The following is a 17,568-nucleotide window of genomic DNA, read 5'->3' on the forward strand; positions in this document are numbered from 1 at the left end:
AACCCCACTGACCCCGTCACCGATGACAGGAACGCCTGGGGTGTCCCGGCCGGCGGGTGATGGAGCCGCGGTCCCGCTCAGGTCCCCGTCTCCCAGACGCCGTGCACGGGGGCAGGTGGGGCGTGAGGCCTTCCTTCTGTGCGTGGCGATCGGACGACGGCCCTCTCTCCCGCTGCCCGCAGCGCAGGGCCTTGCGAACGGCCTCGGAAAAGGTCAGAAACCGCCTGTCGTTCTCGACCAACGTCGTCTACGCCACGCCCGGCAGCCGCGTCAACAGGTACATCGGCCGCCTCCTGGAGGCGCGGCAGACTGAGCTGGAGCTGGCGGACCTGCACCTGCTCACCCTCAAGTACAAGCAGGTGGAGCGTGAGCGGAAGGTGGGTGCCGGCTCGGGGCGGCCGCCACGTGCACACCCCCCCTCCCGGGCCCCGTGGGTGGGATGCTGTTCCTTTTTCCCTTTTCTTTTAAATCCTTCCCCATTGATTTAAAAAATACATATTTTTATTGGTTTCAGAGAAAGGAAGGGAGAGGGATAGAGAGAGAGAAACATCAAAGATGAGAGAGAGTCATGGATCGGCTGCCTCCTACACGCCGCCTTTGGGGATGGAGCCCACAACCCAGGCATGTGCCCTGACCAGGAATCGAACCCTGACCTCCTGGTTCATAGGTCAATGCTCAACCACTGAATCACACCAGCCTGGCGCCATGGATTTTTTTTTTTTTAGAGAGTGGAAACTAGGGTGGGAGGGAAGAGGGGGGGCGGAGAGAGAGAGAGAGAGAGAGAGAGAGAGAGAGAGAGATACATCAGCCTCCTGCATGTGCCCCGAACGGGGCCGGGGATTGAACCTGCAACCCAGGCGTGTGCCCTTGATGGGAATCGAACCCAAGACCCTTTGGTGCTCCGGCCGGTGCTCTGACCTCTGACCCACGCTGGCCGGGGCAGTGCTGTTGTGGGCGCTGCCGTGGCCGGACGTCCCTGGGGCTCCTGCGTGCCGGGCAGCGGCCTGACGGGGCTCTGTCCGCAGTACCACCAGCTCCCGGACGAGTCCTTCACCAGCGCCGTGGTGCTCGCCCTCATCCTGGCCGCCCTGTTCGGCCTTGTCTACCTTCTGATCATCCCCCAGTGAGTGCGGCTCCACGTGGGCGTGGGGGGGTGAGGGCGGGGGTTCCTTTCTCTTTACGTTCTTCCTGCCCGTGTCTGGGGACGGACACGCCACACACACTCCCTCGCCCACCGCCCAGGTTTGCCCCGGCTCCACGCCAGGTGGGCCCCTCACGCTCAGGGTAATGCTCCACGCCAGGTGGGCGCTCACGCTCAGGGGGTAACGCTCCACACCGGGTGGCCCCTCACGCTCAGGGGTAACGCTCCACGCCGGGTGGGCGCTCACGCTCAGGGTAACGCTCCACGCCAGGTGGGCCCCTCACGCTCAGGGTAACGCTCCACGCCAGGTGGGCGCTCACGCTCAGGGTAACGCTCCACGCCGGGTGGGCGCTCACGCTCAGGGGTAACGCTCCACGCCGGGTGGGCGCTCACGCTCAGGGTAACGCTCCACGCCGGGTGGGCGCTCACGCTCAGGGGTAACGCTCCACGCCGGGTGGGCGCTCACGCTCAGGGTAACGCTCCACGCCGGGTGGGCGCTCACGCCAGGTGGGCGCTCACGCTCAGGGTAACGCTCCACGCCGGGTGGGCCCCTCACGCTCAGGGGTAACGCTCCACGCCAGGTGGGCGCTCACGCTCAGGGGTAACGCTCCACGCCGGGTGGGCCCCTCACGCTCAGGGGTAACGCTCCACGCCAGGTGGGCGCTCACGCTCAGGGTAACGCTCCACGCCAGGTGGGCCCCTCACGCTCAGGGTAACGCTCCACGCCGGGTGGGCACTCATGCTCAGGGGGTAACGCTCCACGCCGGGTGGGCGCTCTCGCTCAGGGTAACGCTCCACGCCGGGTGGGCGCTCACGCTCAGGGTAACGCTCCACTTGTAACTGAGACGCCAGTGTCTCAGTGTCCCCGCCCCCATTGCCTCAGCTTCGAAGGAGAAACCAGAACAGGGCGGGGAAAGGGGAAAGGGTGTTAGTAACACGTCCGAGGGCCTCAGAGCGAGAAGACCAGGAAACCGCCCCTCTCCTTCCCACGCAGCGCCTCCCGTTAGACGTCCGCGTGGAGTCCTCTGAGGTTTCAGAGAGCACCCGCCACGGGCACACCTGGACGGCCCCGGGGCTCACGCGGGTCCCAGACGGAGGCCCCCCCCCCTCCCCCCGTCCTCTGCAGACTCTCAGGACTGAGACTCTGGGGAGCGGTTGGGGGTCCTCAGGACCCTCCCTGGTGGGAGCCAGAGACGGCTGCTGCTCTGGGGGCTGGGGGACAGGTGGGGCTGAGGGCAGACGCCCGGGCACCTCTGGGGCACACCTCGCCCGGCCAGCCCGTGACCACGCGCCCGTCCTAGGAGTGTGGCTGTCCTGCTCCTGCTGGTGTTCTGCATCTGCTTCCTGGTGGCCTGTGTCCTGTATCTGCACATCACCCGGGTCCAGGTACATGTCTGCCCCTGTGCCTCACCTGGTCCACGTATGTGCGTGCACGTGTCCTGTCCCTGTGCCTCACCTGGTCCACGTATGTGCGTGCACGTGTCCTGTCCCTGTGCCTCACCTGGTCCACGTATGTGCGTGCACGTGTCCTGTCCCTGTGCCTCACCTGGTCCACGTATGTGCGTGCACGTGTCCTGTCCCTGTGCCTCACCTGGTCCACGTATGTGCATGCACGTGTCCTGTCCCTGTGCCTCACCTGGTTCAGGTATGTGCGTGCATACCTGGACAGGCAAGAACTCTGACTTTTATCCATAAAATTGTTGAATGTTGAAAAAGGAATGAAAAATTTTAAAGATAAAATGTTTTAAGAAAAAGATTTAAGATAAAATGTTTAACTTAACAAAAATTATACAAAACCTGTCTGAAGGAAACGGTAGAACTTGAGCACGAAGACCCCGTAAAGGGGAATTCTCACCGTTTGTGCGCCAGGAGGGTCAGCGTTACGGAAACGTGAGGGCACGCTGTTCTCCGATTTTAGTGCCAGTCACAGTGTTGGGGAGGGAGCTGCTCCTTTTAATGGAAAGACACCAGGTTTTCCAGCAAATTTCCCCCTGGGAGATTAAATAAGGAAACACCACGAGGCGTGTGTGTGTGTGTGTGTGTGTGTGTGTGATGAGGAGTGGGCGGGACCCCCCGGGCGGGGATCACCATGGAGGCCACTGCGGAGGCCACTGCGGAGGTCACTGCGGAGGTCACTGCGGAGGCCACTGCGGAGGTCACTGCGGAGGTCACTGCGGAGGTCACTGCGGAGGCCACTGCGGAGGTCACTGCGGAGGCCACTGCGGAGGTCACTGCGGAGGCCACTGCGGAGGCCACTGCGGAGGCCACTGCGGAGGTCACTGCGGAGGCCACTGCGGAGGCCACTGCGGAGGTCACTGCGGAGGTCACTGCGGAGGTCACTGCGGAGGCCACTGCGGAGGCCACTGCGGAGGGCGAGCCCCCGGGAACAGGAGACGATCTGACCCGAGCCCCCCGTGCAGTGCTTCCCGGGCTGCCTGACCGTCCGGATCCGCACCGCCCTGTGCACCTTCATCGTGGTCCTGGTCTACGCCGTGGCCCAAGGCTGCGTGGTGAGGGCCAGCGCTGCGGGCGGGCGGGGAGGGGAGGCCTGTGGAGAGCCCCAGGGGCCAGACCGGAGAGGAGGGCGCTGTGAGGGGCCAGACAGGCCGGGGGGTGCCCAGGCAACGGGGGGAGACCGCCCAGCAGAATAAATGCAGTCTCCTCCTGGTAAAGCGAGACCTGCCCTTCGTAGTGACAGAGGAACAGGTGGGGGCTGGGGGGGAACAGGCGGGGGCGGGAGAGAACAGGCGGAGGTGGGGGGGAACAGGCCGGGGGGGACAGGTGGGGGGGGGAACAGGCGGAGGTGGGGAGGAACAGGCGGGGGGAGGAACAGGCGGGGGGAGGAACAGGCGGGGGGGACAGGCGGAGGCGGGGGGACAGGCGGAGGCGGGGGGACAGGCGGGGGGGGACAGGCGGAGGTGGGGGGACAGGCGGGGGGGGCAGGCGGAGGTGGGACAGGTGGGGGGGGACAGGCGGAGGCGGGGGGACAGGCGGGGGGGGGATAGGCGGAGGTGGGGGGACAGGCGGGGGGGGACAGGCGGGGGGGGCAGGCGGAGGTGGGACAGGCGGGGGGGACAGGCGGGGGGGGCAGGCGGAGGTGGGACAGGCGGGGGGGGACAGGCGGAGGTGGGGGGACAGGCGGGGGGGGACAGGCGGGGGGGGCAGGCGGAGGTGGGACAGGCGGGGGGGACAGGCGGAGGTGGGGGGACAGGCGGGGGGGACAGGCGGGGGGGCAGGCGGAGGTGGGACAGGCGGGGGGGACAGGCAGAGGCGGGGGGACAGGCGGGGGGGGCAGGCGGAGGTGGGACAGGCGGGGGGGGACAGGCGGAGGTGGGGGGACAGGCGGGGGGGGACAGGCGGGGGGGACAGGCGGGGGGGGCAGGCGGAGGTGGGACAGGCGGGGGGGGACAGGCGGAGGCGGGGGGACAGGCAGGGGGGGACAGGCGGGGGGGGACAGGCGGGGGGGGCAGGCGGAGGTGGGACAGGCGGGGGGGGGGACAGGCGGAGGTGGGGGGACAGGCGGGGGGGGACAGGCGGGGGGGGCAGGCGGAGGTGGGACAGGCGGGGGGGGACAGGCGGAGGCGGGGGGACAGGCGGGGGGGGACAGGCGGGGGGGCAGGCGGAGGTGGGACAGGCGGGGGGGGGACAGGCGGAGGCGGGGGGACAGGCGGGGGGGGACAGGCGGGGGGGGCAGGCGGAGGTGGGACAGGCGGGGGGGGGACAGGCGGAGGTGGGGGGACAGGCGGGGGGGGACAGGCGGGGGGGGACAGGCGGGGGGGGACAGGCGGGGGAGGAACAGGCGTAAGTGGGGGGAACAGGTGGGGGGACAGGCGGAGGCGGGGGACAGGCGGGGGGGGGACAGGCGGAGGCGGGGGGAACAGGTGGGGGCAGGGGGACAGGCGGAGGCGGGGGGACAGGCGGGGGGACAGGCGGAGGCGGGGGGGGGGACAGGCGGAGGTGGGGGGACAGGCGGAGGCGGGGGGGGGGAAGCTGGAGGCTCTGGGCTAGGGAGTGGAGAGCAGTGAAGGGGCAGAGCTGGGGCTGAGGGGCAGCTCCGTGAGGTGAGTGAGCCCCGCCCTCCGTGCCCTCCGTACCCTCCAGGTGGGCTGCCTGCCCTGGGCCTGGAGCTCCGGTCCCAACGGTCCCAACGGGTCCCTGGTGGTGCTGCCGCCCGGTGGCCCGGAAGCCGTGCTGCCCGCCCCGCCCTGCGAGTCCGCGCCCCAGGCCCTGCTCTGCGGCCTGGTGGGCGCCCTCCCGCTCGCCCTCTTCCTGCGGGTCTCGTCCTTGCCCAAAGTGGTCCTGCTGTGCGTGCTCAGCGCGTCCCACATCCTGGTCCTGGAGCTCAGCGGCTACACCAGGGCCGTGGGGTAGGTGTGCCTCTCCTGCCGGACAGCGGGCGGCGTGACGTCTGTGCTCGCGGCTGCGGCTCTGCTTGCCGGTCGGTGCTTCTCCAGGCACCCCCCCCCCCCCGCCCCCGGGTTTGGGAAGGCCTCGGTCCGGGGACACGCGGGTCAGCCTGGGTCAGCTCCAGGGATACGTGCTCAGCCTGGCGGGGGCTGGGGGGGGGGGTGTGTGCCGCCGTGGGCGTTGAGTCTGAGGGGCGCTCTGTGGGCACGGCTCGCGTTCGATGCCAAAGTCCGGGCACTGACGGGGTTTCCTCCTCCTCCCGCCCAGGAGCGCCGCCTCCGGGCGCAGCTTCGAGCCCATCCTGGCCATCCTGCTCTTCTCCTGCACGCTGGCCCTGCACGCCCGGCAGGTGGACGTCAAGCTGCGGCTGGACTACCTCTGGTCCTCGCAGGCAAGATGGGCCTTTCTGCTCCCCTGGGGGGGGGAGCCCCTGGGGAGCGGGCGTCAGGCGGGCGGTCCTGGCTGGACGCTGGCCGGGGGGAGGGCGGCCACAGTCCAGTGTGAGGCGGGGCCGGGCTGAGGGCAGGCAGCACAGCGGGCGGGAGGGACGCTCCAGGAACCCTGTCTGAGGGTCAGAGGTCAGTGGTTGGTGCGGAGTGAGTTCCCCGTCCCCGAAGGCATTCCGGCCGCCGCTGGTCTACTTCCTGTCCCTGCGGGTTTGCCGGTTCGTGTGTTCGTCGACCTGTACGCTGAGTCCGGCTGTTCTCAGCACGCCCACCCCGTGTGAGGCCGGGCCCGAGCCAGGCCTGTGGGGAGACCGCGGACGCCAAGGGCCTCGGCCCCGCCCTTGCTCACCCCTCACCTGGATGCGGGGCTCGGGGCCGGCGGGGGCCTGTGGGGCAGGGATGCCGGGTGGGCTGTCGGGACAGCACGGCCCCGTTCCCACTGCCGACGGGGAGCCGGGGCAGATCCCAGGGCCCGGGACAGGGCGGCCACCCGACGGAATTCACAGCCTCGGCCACAGGACCGGCCAGCCTCGGTGGCCATGCCAGGGGGGACCCAGCTGGCTCCCCCCGCTCCCGCTCCCGCTGGCTCCCACTGGCTGTGCCGACAGGAAGCAGGTGGCGAGGGGACCCATGGGTGGGTCCTCGGGGTGGGAGCAGGCGCCAGCACACACCTGGCCCTGCACAGACCTGGCCGCGGCGGTTCGAAAGCCCGCAGGTGAGGGAGCGGCCTCCGGGGCGGGCGTGCTGCCCGCGTGGTCCGGTCCGGCCTGGCCGCTCTCCAGGGGGACCCAGCTGCTGCCCCCGAGACGCGTCGCTCCGCCCCCAGCCCCTCTGGGTCCTGAAGAGCTGCCCGGAGCAAGAAGAGCCGATGGGGTGAGGCGGGGTGAGGCGGGGCGACCCGCCCGGCCCGGCACGTGGGCCCCGGGCGCTGGCTGGTGCCCAGACTTGCAGAGCGGGACGGGGCTCCGGCTGGGGGCCCCCAGGGCAGGCGCTTCTGTCGTCTGGGCTGCAAGGGCTTCTCCTGGGGTTGCTGCCCCTTTAAATGCCGTCAAACAGGCGTTGGCCACCCGTCTTGGGTCCCCACCAGTGACGCCCCTCGCCCCCCGAGAGGCGGGCTCCCCAGGGGTTCGTGCCGCAGGCCCCTCGTGTCCGGGGGCTCCCAGGGACGGGCGCCGTGTTCCGAGGACACGTGGGAGAGCGCCCTCACTTCCCGTGACCCAGCGGAGCGAGGACACTTCCGGACGGTTAAGTGTTGTGCGGCCGTCGGCGCCCTCCAGCCTCCGCCCAGGGGCCAGGCAAGGAGCCGGTTGACACTCAGGGAGCCCAGCCGGCGTCCGAACCACGCAGAGCCCAGCTTTGCTCGCCGCCGCCGCCGCCTGGGCCGTGGGAACGCTCTCGGTCCGTGTGTCTTCCTCTCGGACTCAGTGGAGAGCCCTGGAGCAGCGACGGCTCCGATGAAAATAAAACCACCAACTTCTCTGCCCGGAGCTGGTGCGGAGGCCCTGCTGGAGCCGGGGGTGCCTTCTCGACCGCCTCCTCACAGCAGCAGCGGGCCGGGCCGCGGGAGGTCACACCACGGGCGCAGCCGCCCGCCCTCGCCTTCTCGCCGGAGGAGTTTCCCACTCGGAGCGCATCTGAGTGCCGGCATCGCTGCCCGGGCGCCCAGGAGGAGGATTGGGGGACAGGACGGCCGGCCTGACGCCGGGACGGCTCCTGAGTCACCACGGGTGGGAGCGCCCACGGCGTGGAGACGCCGGCAGACGGACGCGTCACAGCCGCGTGGACAGAGCGGGGCGAGAGACTCCCTCATGCTCCTCAGGACAGCGCACGACTTTTTTTTTTTTTTTTTTTAAATATATTTTATTGATTTCTTTACAGAGAGGAAGGGAGAGGGATAGAAAGCCAGAAACATCGATGAGAGAGAAACATCGACCAGCTGCCTCCTGCACACCCCCTACCGGGGATGTGCTCGCAACCAAGGTACATGCCCTTGACCAGAATCGAACCTGGGACCCTTCAGTCCGCAGACCGACGCTCTATCCACTGAGCCAAACCGGTTTCGGCAGCACACGACTTTTAAAGTCGATTTTACAGGGAGAGGAAGGGAGAGAGAGAGAAACATCCGTGATGAGGGAGAATCACGGATCGGCTGCCTCCTGCACGCCCCACACTGGGGATCGAGCCTGCAACCCGGGCCTGTGCCCTGACCGGGAATCGAACCCTGACCTCCTGGTTCACAGGTTGACGTTCAACCACCGAGCCACGCCGGCCGGGCTCACGGGCCGATTTACAACGGGTGAACTGTGTTTGTGGAGTTTTCCATGCCTTGGGTTCGGGTGGTGTGGACTGTGGGGCGCCGGAACCCTGGCCGAGGAACCGCGGGTGGGGGCGACGGGGCGGCTCCTCCCGCTCCTCGCTGCGAAGACGGACACGCACCACATGTCGGCAGCGACGCCTGCAGGTGCGGGTGCGTTAAGAAGGAGACGATGTAGGACGACAGCAGATCCGATCGCTCGGAAATAAGTAGAAACAAACTGGACGAGAACCCAGCTGCTCATCAGCGATGACGCAAGATTAAGAAACGTTAGTGCACCTTCCGCGGCCGCGTTTTCATTAACTATTGTCGGTGTTAAGGGTTGTCTTTTGGAGAGAGCAAACGCTGTGCCATGAATAAACACAGGAAATGTTATTTTAAAAGCGTCCTTCCTCCCTGTCCAGCTCCTCCTCCCAGTCACCTTCCGTGTGTCAGCGCCCACGTGTGGACGGGGGGTGGTTAGTCGTTCCCGTGTCAGGACGGGTTCCCTGTCTGGTTCCTTCTCTCCACCTGGAGGCCCCGCCCGGCGCAGGCCCCTGGCTGAGCTGGATCTCATGGCTCTGGCTCCTCTCCTCACCAGCGTCCTGTCCGCCTGCGTTTAGGAGAGGAGGGGACCGTGTTGTCAGCTGCTGACAGCTCACGGCTCCTGGGACCTCACACGCTGTTTTCCCAGAAAACACCCAGCAGGCGCGGGGCTGCGGGCCCTCACCCGGCCTCGCCGTGCCCGGGGCAGAGGCACTGAGCCTGAGGCCGCCCCAGGCCTCGGGGAATCGCCCGTCTCGCTTTCAGCTGCAGAATCACTCCATGCACCGTGGCCGCGTGCCACTGAAACCGACGGCTCTGACACCACCACGGAGGGGCCGCCACGGAGGGGCTGCCACGGAGGGAACCACCACAGAGGGGCTGCCACGGAGGGGATGCCACGGAGGGGCCGTCACGGAGGGACTGCCACGGAGGGGCTGCCACGGAGGGGATGCCATGGAGGGGACCACCACGGAGGGGCCGCCACGGAGGGGACGCGCCCGGCTCACTGGGCGGCATGTGCCCCTCCGGCCCCTCGACACGCAGGAACGGCCTTGGAGACGGCGTGTTGCTCCCGGGGGAGGGGGGGGGGTGAAGAGGAGGCGGGACCGTTGCCTGGCAGGTGCCTCCAGCCACGGCCCCTGAGGCGCCGGCTGTGACGTGACCACATCCACGGGCACGTGCCCCGAGGACGCCGCACACGGGATGTGCCCGGCCGAGCTGCTCTCGGCAATGTGCCTGGCAGAGCCCCACGGGAAGCCGGGGCGAGTGACCCACGGATCCCGGCGGCTCCCGTGCCCGGGGCGGAGCTCACCACTGGCTGCGGTCGCGTGGCCAGCGGCGCCGTGGAGCCCTCGCGTGGCCGAGGGAGGCCGCCGAGCTCAGGGCCACCGGCTGGGGCTCGGCTGCGCCCCCGGTCAGACCTCTCCAGGCCCCTCGGCTGCGCTGGCGCCGGGTCCGCCCCGTCCGGTCCCACGGCCTCGGCTGTCTCAGTGGCCGGGGGAGGCGGCGAGGTTCCCGGGGAAACGGGTCGGTGTGACCTGAGGGGCTCGTGCCGTGGACAGGGTCCTGCCCGGAACCGGCAAAGCCCTCCCGGTCTGTCCTGACGGCTCGGCGGGTCAGGGCGGCTCCCCCAGGAGCCTGGGGACGGGAAGAGGCGTGTTTGGGGCCTCAGTAACGGGGCAGCGCGGGCGGCGCACGGGTGTGGTTAAGGCGAGGCGGGTGGTGGTCGGCGTGGATGAGACTGTGGGGCCGCCGCCGTGGAGAGAGGGGGGCTCAGCCAGGGCAGGTGGCCGGGCAGAGGGAACCTCGAAGGAGGAGACTTCAGGGGGGCTGGGGCTCCTGTGGGGGACACTCCAGGCCTGACGCCATGGGGGGGGGGGGCCCGGCGGGAAGAGGTGGGAGCCGGGCGCTGGGCGCTGAGGCCTGACGCCCCACAGGCCGAGGAGGAGCGGGACGACATGGAGCGGGTGAAGCTGGACAACAGGAGGATCCTCTTCAACCTGCTGCCGGCCCACGTGGCACAGCACTTCCTGCTCTCCAACCCCCGCAACATGGTGAGCGGCCCTGAGCCCTGAGCCCTGAGGCCTGAGGCCTGAGGCCTGAGCCCTGAGGCCTGAGGCCTGAGCCCTGAGCCCTGGGGCCTGAGGCCTGAGCCCTGAGGCCTGAGCCCTGAGGCCTGAGCCCTGAGCCCTGAGCCCTGAGGCCTGAGGCCTGGGGCCAACGGGCTGGTGTGGGGGGGGCCCAGTCCCAGCCGGGGTCCCACCCAGTGGCCCCCCCACTTCCTGTCCTCTCAGAGTCTCACCGAGGTCAGGGTCCCCTCTGCCCGCCCCAAGGGAGGTTGGGGTCCCCTCTGCCCGCCCCAAGGGCAGGGAGGGTCTTGGCTACCTGGAGGCTCCTGGGGGGACGAGGCGCCCGGAAGTGCCGCCCCTTCGGTTCCGGGAGCGAGCACGCTGCCCGGTGCCCGTGAGGAGGGACAGGGCCTCCGCACCCCGTGTGAGCGCCGCCTGGGCAGGTCACGACTTCCTGCGGCCGTGGGAGCCGCGTGCTGGGCCGACCCCAGAGCGGAGGGCCGGCCAGCTGTCAGCTCCCGCACAAGCCCCAGGCCAGCCTGGCCCCCGGCCGCAGGGGCTCCCAGGCTCCTCCGTCCTGCGGGCCCCCCTCGCCCCCTGGCTGTGAGCTGACCGATGGGGACCGGCCCCCTCAAGCCCCTTCCACAGCGGGGTCCCCCCGCCCCGCTGACCCGGCCCTGCCCCCAGGACCTGTACTACCAGTCGTACGCCCAGGTGGGCGTCATGTTCGCGTCCATCCCCAACTTCAACGACTTCTACATCGAGCTGGACGGCAACAACATGGGGGTGGAGTGCCTGCGGCTGCTCAACGAGATCATCGCCGACTTCGACGAGGTGAGGGCGCCAGGCGGCGGCCGGGCTGGCGTCGGGGCGGGCGCGGGGCGTCTTCCCGTTCCCGGCGGGATGTGTCTCCCGAGGGACCGGGTGGCAGGCGCAGGGTCTGTCCCCGTGGGTCCAGGCGGGGCAGGGAGCAGGCGCCGGTGGGCAGTGGCCGTGAGGCTGGTGCTGCGTCCGTCGTGTCTGGTGAGCGCCGGGCTCGGGCTGGGCCTCGCCTGCAGGTTGGGAGCGGCCGCCTCCGGCCAGCAGTCCCGGCCCCCCATCCCCGTGGCCCTGCCCGCCCCGTGGCCCTGCCCGCCCCGGAAGCTGAGCTGAGGCACATTCCGTGGCCCCGCTCCTCCTTCCAGGGCCTCTGTGGCCCGCAGGCGGGTCTCGGCTCAGCCCGACCTGGCCTGGTGCCCGGTGCTCCCCGGACGCGCTCAGCGCTCAGCGGTGGCTCCGGCGGGCGATCGGCACGCTGACGTGTCTACAGCGTGGGGTGACGTGTAACAGTTCTGTGTTTCGGACAAAGCTCATGGACAAGGACTTCTACAAGGACCTGGAGAAGATCAAGACCATCGGGAGCACCTACATGGCGGCGGGGGGGCTGGCGCCCACGGCCGGGGCCAAGGTGGGTGCGTCCAGGGAGCCCCACCCCACTGCCCCGGGGCCCCCGCGGCTCCCCACGCCGGGCCTCGGTCTGCCCTCCACACCCACCGGATCGGGGCCGAGCCCGCGGGCCTGTCAGTGACCGGCTCCCTCCGGACACAGCCTCCTGCCGAGGTCGGCCCCGGGCTCGTCCGCGTGTCCCCTTCCCCAGGGTGGAGCTGAGAACGAGGCCCACAGGTTGCCACCCCCCCCCCCCCCCGCCGACCCCCAAAAAAGGCAGAAAAAGAGGAAGAAGTAAGAAAATGTGGCAGATGCTAGTCCAACTACACCAGTAACCCCTTTATTATCTGTTTTTTGTTAACCCTCCCCCGAGGATATTTCCCCATTGATTTTTAGAGAGAGAGACAGAGAGAAACATTGATGTGAGAGAAACACATCGATTGGCTGCCTTCCAATCCGCATACCCCGACCAGGGCCAGGGATGGAGCCTGCAACCGAGGTACGTGCCCTTGACCAGAATCGAACCCAGGACCCTTCTGTCCATGGGCCGACGCTCTATCCACTGAGCCACACCGGCCAGGGCCCAGGAATCCCTTTAAATGTGAGGGGTAAACACACCAAGTGAAAGACAGACTGACAGAGTGGCTGATACGAAAGACCAACTAGGTGTTCCACAAGAAACACAGGTGAAAAAAACTATCAGGGCACACAGAGATACACTAAAAATAAAAGGCAGTGATAAAAAAACGCAAGCAGCGGCCTCAGTTTCAGACAAAGCAGACGTCAGAAATCACCCGACGGAGAGAGCGGGTCAGCGGTGACGATGAGGGAGTCCCTTAGCAGAGACGCAGACCCGGGGGAAAACGGGAGGCTAGCCAGGCGGAGAGGGACGCCTGTTGTGGCCGGCCGTCGGTGCGGGCGGACCCACGCTGAGCGCAGCGCCTCCATCTCAGGCCCCTACCTGCGAGGCGGGGTGCTGAGCACCCCCAGGGGCTGTAGGTGCCGAAAATCCCCGGTGAAGACGAGCCATCCCCAGGGCCACGGGACGGCCCCGCTCGGAGGGCTGCCTTGTGGATGTGGGTCCCCGATCCCACCGGGGCTACAGGCTGGTCCCCGCCCCCGGCAGCTGGCCTGCGGGGTGCCCCAGCCCCTCCACCCTTGTTCCCCCCAAACGAGACGCCGTGTCCGCCCTCGTGCAGGCTAAGCGGTGCGTCTCCTCCCACCTGGGCACGCTGGCCGACTTCGCCCTCGAGATGTTCCACGTCTTGGACGAGATCAACTACCAGTCCTACAACGACTTCGTGCTGCGTGTGGGTAGGTGGCCCAGCCCTGCACCCGCCCAGTGCTGGCGGCGGCCTCCTCGGGGCAGCCGGGCCCCGCCCTGGAGCGAAGGAGCCCACCCCCACGCGGGGCGTCCTGAGAGGCTGTGAACAGCCGCGGGGTCCCGTCCAGGAGCCCTGTTCTTTTATTTTTTTCTTTAAATACATTTTTATTGATTCCAGAGAGGAAGGGAGAGGGAGAGAGAGAGAAACATCAATGATAAGAGAGCATCATTGATCGGCTGCCTCCTGCACGCCCCCCACTGGGGATCGAGCCCGCCACCCGGGGGTGTGCCCTTGACTGGAATCGGACTCAGGACCCTTCAGTCCGCAGGCCGAGGCTCCATCCACTGAGCCACACCGGCCGGGCCAGGAGCCCTGTTCTTTCTGGGAGGGGAGCTCTGGGGGGCACAGGGACCCCAGGCGAGGCGGCCTCCCTGTGGCGGGATCCCGCAGGGGCGCCGTCCTCGGGGTCCGGCTTTACGGAGGGGCGCTGTGCCAGGAGACCCCGGGAACCTGCCCTCCAGAAGGGGCGGCGCCGTCCCGGGAAGCGTCCCCGCGAGCCCCGTGGTCGTTGTCTTCCAGGCATCAACGTGGGGCCCGTGGTGGCCGGAGTGATTGGGGCCCGCCGCCCGCAGTACGACATCTGGGGCAACACGGTCAACGTGGCCAGTCGGATGGACAGCACGGGGGTCCCGGGCCGGATCCAGGTCAGTGCCGGCCATGTCCCCGAGCTCCCGACGCCCCCCCTCCTGCCGGCCAGGGGGTCAGGAGGTCAGGAGGCCAGGAGGCAGGGCCGGCCGGCACCAGGGCGCCCTGACCAGCGGCCCCGGGAAGTTCAGGAATAGGGTGTCACCTTCCTCACCGGGCCTGCTCCCGGCACGCAGGCCGGCCGAGTTGCTGTGTCTTAGGAGCCACAACAGGACCTGGTGGGCTGACGGGACCCCTATGGAGAGGGACTTACTGTCCAGCGAGGGGGGACGCGTGTGGGCTGGGCTGGCGGGACCGACGTGCCCAGGGACGCGGGAGCCTGGCTCTGGGTGCACAGCAGATGCCAGGGGTGGGGCACCCTGGGGCGGGGTTGGGGGCGGGGGACCCTCCAGCGTGAAGGAAGGAGACACCAGACAATCCCGTCCTCGCAGTTTACGAACTCGATGATGAAGAGCTTCCTTGTTTTTACCGTTTTTCTGACTTTGCGGCGGGAGTTCTTTCGGCGAAATGCCGGCTGGGAGTCTGAGGTTCAGGCACTGAGTCACGTCCTGTTTCCGGGGGGTCGGCCCAGCTCCCCCTGCGCCGGCGACCCCACGCCTGGCGACCCCACGCCTGGCCCTCGGGGCACCAGGGTCCCTGGATGTCGATTTGCACTCCGGCCTGAGGGTTCTGGCCCGTGACGGGCGACGGGGCAGCTCGGTGTCGCTTCCGCTGGGCTCTGCCCTCCCCCCTCCCGCTGAGCTGGCTCCTGCCCGTCCCCCGACCCAGAGACCCAGAGACCCGGTCACTGGCCGAGAATCCCCGGCCGGGAGCCCGCCATGCTGTCCCGGGCTCACACCCTGGTGCCTGGGCCTCCAGTGCCTGCTCGCCCTCTGTCCTCCCAGGGAGCGGCCGCGTGGCCGTGGGGGCGCAGGGTCCTGGGCCGCCTGAGGTCACCTACCCCCTCCCTGCAGGTGACGGAGGAGGTGCAGCGGCTGCTGCGGCCCGGCGGCTACCACTTCCTGTGCCGGGGCAAGGTCAGCGTCAAGGGCAAGGGCGAGATGCTGACCTACTTCCTGGAAGGCAGGACCGACGGAAACTTGCAAACCAGGACCCTGAACTCGGAGCGGAAAATGTGTCCCTACAGGCGAGCCGGCCACCAGACCAGCCTGGCCGTGGGCCGCCCCCCGGCGTCCATGGCCGGCCTCGCCGTCGGGGCCGGGCTGGGGGCTCCGCAGGGCTTGGGGCTCGCCCCCCGGCCCCCCGGCCCACACCTGCCCCCCGGAGCGGCCGGGAAGGAGGCTTAGCGGGGGCACCGGGCAGAAGGCTCGGGGCCTCGGTCACTCGGTCACTCGGTCACTCCGGCGGGAGCAGCCCGGCCGGCAGAGCAGGGCTGGACCATCGGCTGGGAAGGTGCGCCGTCCAGGCCGGAACAAGGCAGCTGGGCAGTGACTGGGGGCGAACCCCGCCCGCACGGACCGAGGCCGCGTGGCAGCTGTGACCTGTGCCGGTCGGCCGGGCAGCTGGCTGTTCAGACCTTTGGGACCCGCCAGCGGCAGGCGGGCAGGCGGGCCGGGCGGCTGACTGGTTGGAGTGGGCCTGCAGGAGGCGGGTGGCCCCGGCCTTGCCACAGGCCCTGAGTGAGGGCAGGGCCGGGCCCAGAGCCGCCGGGCCCTGGACGGAGGTTTGAGGAGAACCGAGGGGCTGGCCCCACCACCGGCCGGAGGGGCGGCTGCTGGCTTTCTTGAGCGTCGCCGTCGGTGAGAGCCGGGGCCTGGCCTGCAGCCACGTCCTGCGTGTGCCTCCCCTGCGGCCCGAAGCCGGCGCCCTGCCCTGCCGGGGCTCTGGCCGCGGTCCGTGCGGTCCTGCTTCCCGGGCGGCGGTGGAGGCTGCGCTCGCCGCGAAGACCCGCGAGGCCCGCACCGTGAGCAGCTTCCCGGACGGGAGTGCTTCTCTGGCAGAACCGGCCGGGCGCGTGTCTGGAGTTTACGGTGGTGGATCCCGGGGTCCCGGCTGCGGAGGCAGGACGGTGACGGCAGGTGGGTCTGGGCGTCCGCCGTGGCCTCCTACCCGGGAGGCGTGACCGTGGCCCCAGGCGTGGGCGCGGGGATGCGGGCCGGGCCGGCCTCCGCAGGGAGCGTGATGGGCCGCCCTCCCGGGGTCCCGCTGTGTCGGGCCAGAGCCGATGGGGGACAGGCCGCGGCTCCCCGGGAACAGGCTGTGGCACGCACGGGCGCGTTGCAGAGGGTCTCGGGGTGCGGGCGCTGCCCGGGGCTCGCGGCCTCGTGTCCACTCAGAGGAGGAGGAGGGGGGGCCATTCAGAGACGAACGGCCGCAGCCCTGGGAGGTGAGGGCCCCCCCGCCCCCCACAAAGCGGCCGTCACCCCACAACCACGGGCTGCATTCTGCACCTGCCCCGGCGCGTGGGGGCGGGCGGGCCAGCTGACAGCCCCGCGGACACACCAGATGCCCCGGAGACTCGCCGTCCCCTGAGGGGCACCTGGTCCACAGAGCCACGTGCAAAGCAGGGACCCGGAACACGGTCCCCCCCCCCCCCCCCCGAGGGAGCACAGCCAGGCCCCGGGCGGGGGCAGCCCCTCCTTCACTTGTGGTCACACTGTGTGCTGCCTTATTTGTTTTAACCGTACACTCTTCACGCACAGACGGGGTGCTCGCGCTCTAAACGGCGCCGGGAGCCGGGCCGCCGTCACCCCCAAGCGAAGGAGAGCCCCGATGCGCCGTGTTTCCCGCACGCCGCACCCCTGCTTGGCGACCCTCCGCCCTGTGGCATGACCCCGTGTCCCCACGTGACCCCGTGTGCCCCTGCATGGCCCTCGCATGCCCTGACCTCAGTGGGCAGCACACAGCCCGAACGTCCAGACGCCCCACAGCCTCCCGCCCGGCGTCCCCTCTGCGTGTCCGCCCCCAGACCAGCGCGGCCCTGCGTGTCCCTCCGCCTCCAGGCCCCCAGGCTCCGGACGCCAGTCCCCGAAGCAATAACTAACCCAACGCAGACGTGTGGGCCCCACGCCGACTGCGCTGGGTCCGCCCGGATTGCGGGCGCCGTGGGGCCGACACCCCGCCCCGGCCCTGTCGGCAGACCCCCGCTCTGGCAGCTCCCTCTGGGTTGGCTTCCGGCACCGGGCGGGGGCAGGGGCCAGTCAGGTCCCCTCGGGGCTGCCCTCCGGCCGGGGCGCCGGCTCCGGGGTGAGCAGGCTGCAGTGGGCTGGGGCTCGCACGTCCCGCCCCACACACCACGTTCGTGTCCCCGAGAGGCAGGGGCCCTGTGCTGCCCGTCGTCCCCACAGCCTCCCCCGTGCCCTGCTGTTACCGCCGCCCCCCAAGGAGGGCCCAGCCCCAGGGCTCCAACCCGACTAGACTTTCCCTCTGAGGGTGTCGGGGCCGAGAGGCACAACCCAGACAGCCCCTCCCGGGCGCTGCGAGCTCGTCCCCACACAAGTGCCACCGTGCCGGGGCCCCGGACAGCGGGTTTGTGCCCACACTAGGGTCCCCCCACCCGCACCGGGGTTTCCCCGCCCACACCGGGGTCCCCCTGCCCACACCGAGGTCCCCCCGCCTGCACCGGGGTCATCTCACCTGGACCTGTGCCCTCTTGGCTGGTTCCGTCCCTCTCCATCCTGCGCTGCACCCCTGCACAGCCTGTCACCCCAGAGGGAATCCTGTCCCTCAGCACGGAGGGCGCTGCCCCGTCAGCCAGGGCCAGGCCCCTCGG

The 17,568-nt window shown here is 69.6% G+C and overlaps 1 protein-coding gene across 1 annotated transcript in view; it reads left to right on the forward strand.

The window, feature by feature from the left end:
• ADCY1 (adenylate cyclase 1) overlaps nucleotides 1-15,380 on the forward strand; it is a gene marked incomplete at its 5' end in the record, with an annotated part of 35,482 nt that extends 20,102 nt beyond the window's left edge. The window contains 12 exon segments of the mRNA XM_079786489.1: nucleotides 183-377; nucleotides 1,026-1,123; nucleotides 2,443-2,527; nucleotides 3,562-3,651; nucleotides 5,243-5,508; nucleotides 5,816-5,939; nucleotides 10,270-10,386; nucleotides 11,089-11,235; nucleotides 11,750-11,848; nucleotides 13,026-13,140; nucleotides 13,731-13,855; nucleotides 14,810-15,380. Coding sequence (XP_079642615.1) covers nucleotides 183-377; nucleotides 1,026-1,123; nucleotides 2,443-2,527; nucleotides 3,562-3,651; nucleotides 5,243-5,508; nucleotides 5,816-5,939; nucleotides 10,270-10,386; nucleotides 11,089-11,235; nucleotides 11,750-11,848; nucleotides 13,026-13,140; nucleotides 13,731-13,855; nucleotides 14,810-15,142 — 1,794 coding nt within the window. The 3' untranslated portion in view covers nucleotides 15,143-15,380.
• Between the last annotated feature and the right edge of the window lie 2,188 nt (nucleotides 15,381-17,568).

Source organism: Cnephaeus nilssonii (genome assembly GCF_951640355.1).
Source record: "Cnephaeus nilssonii genome assembly, chromosome: 12".
Taxonomy (NCBI): Eukaryota; Metazoa; Chordata; class Mammalia; order Chiroptera; family Vespertilionidae; genus Cnephaeus; species Cnephaeus nilssonii.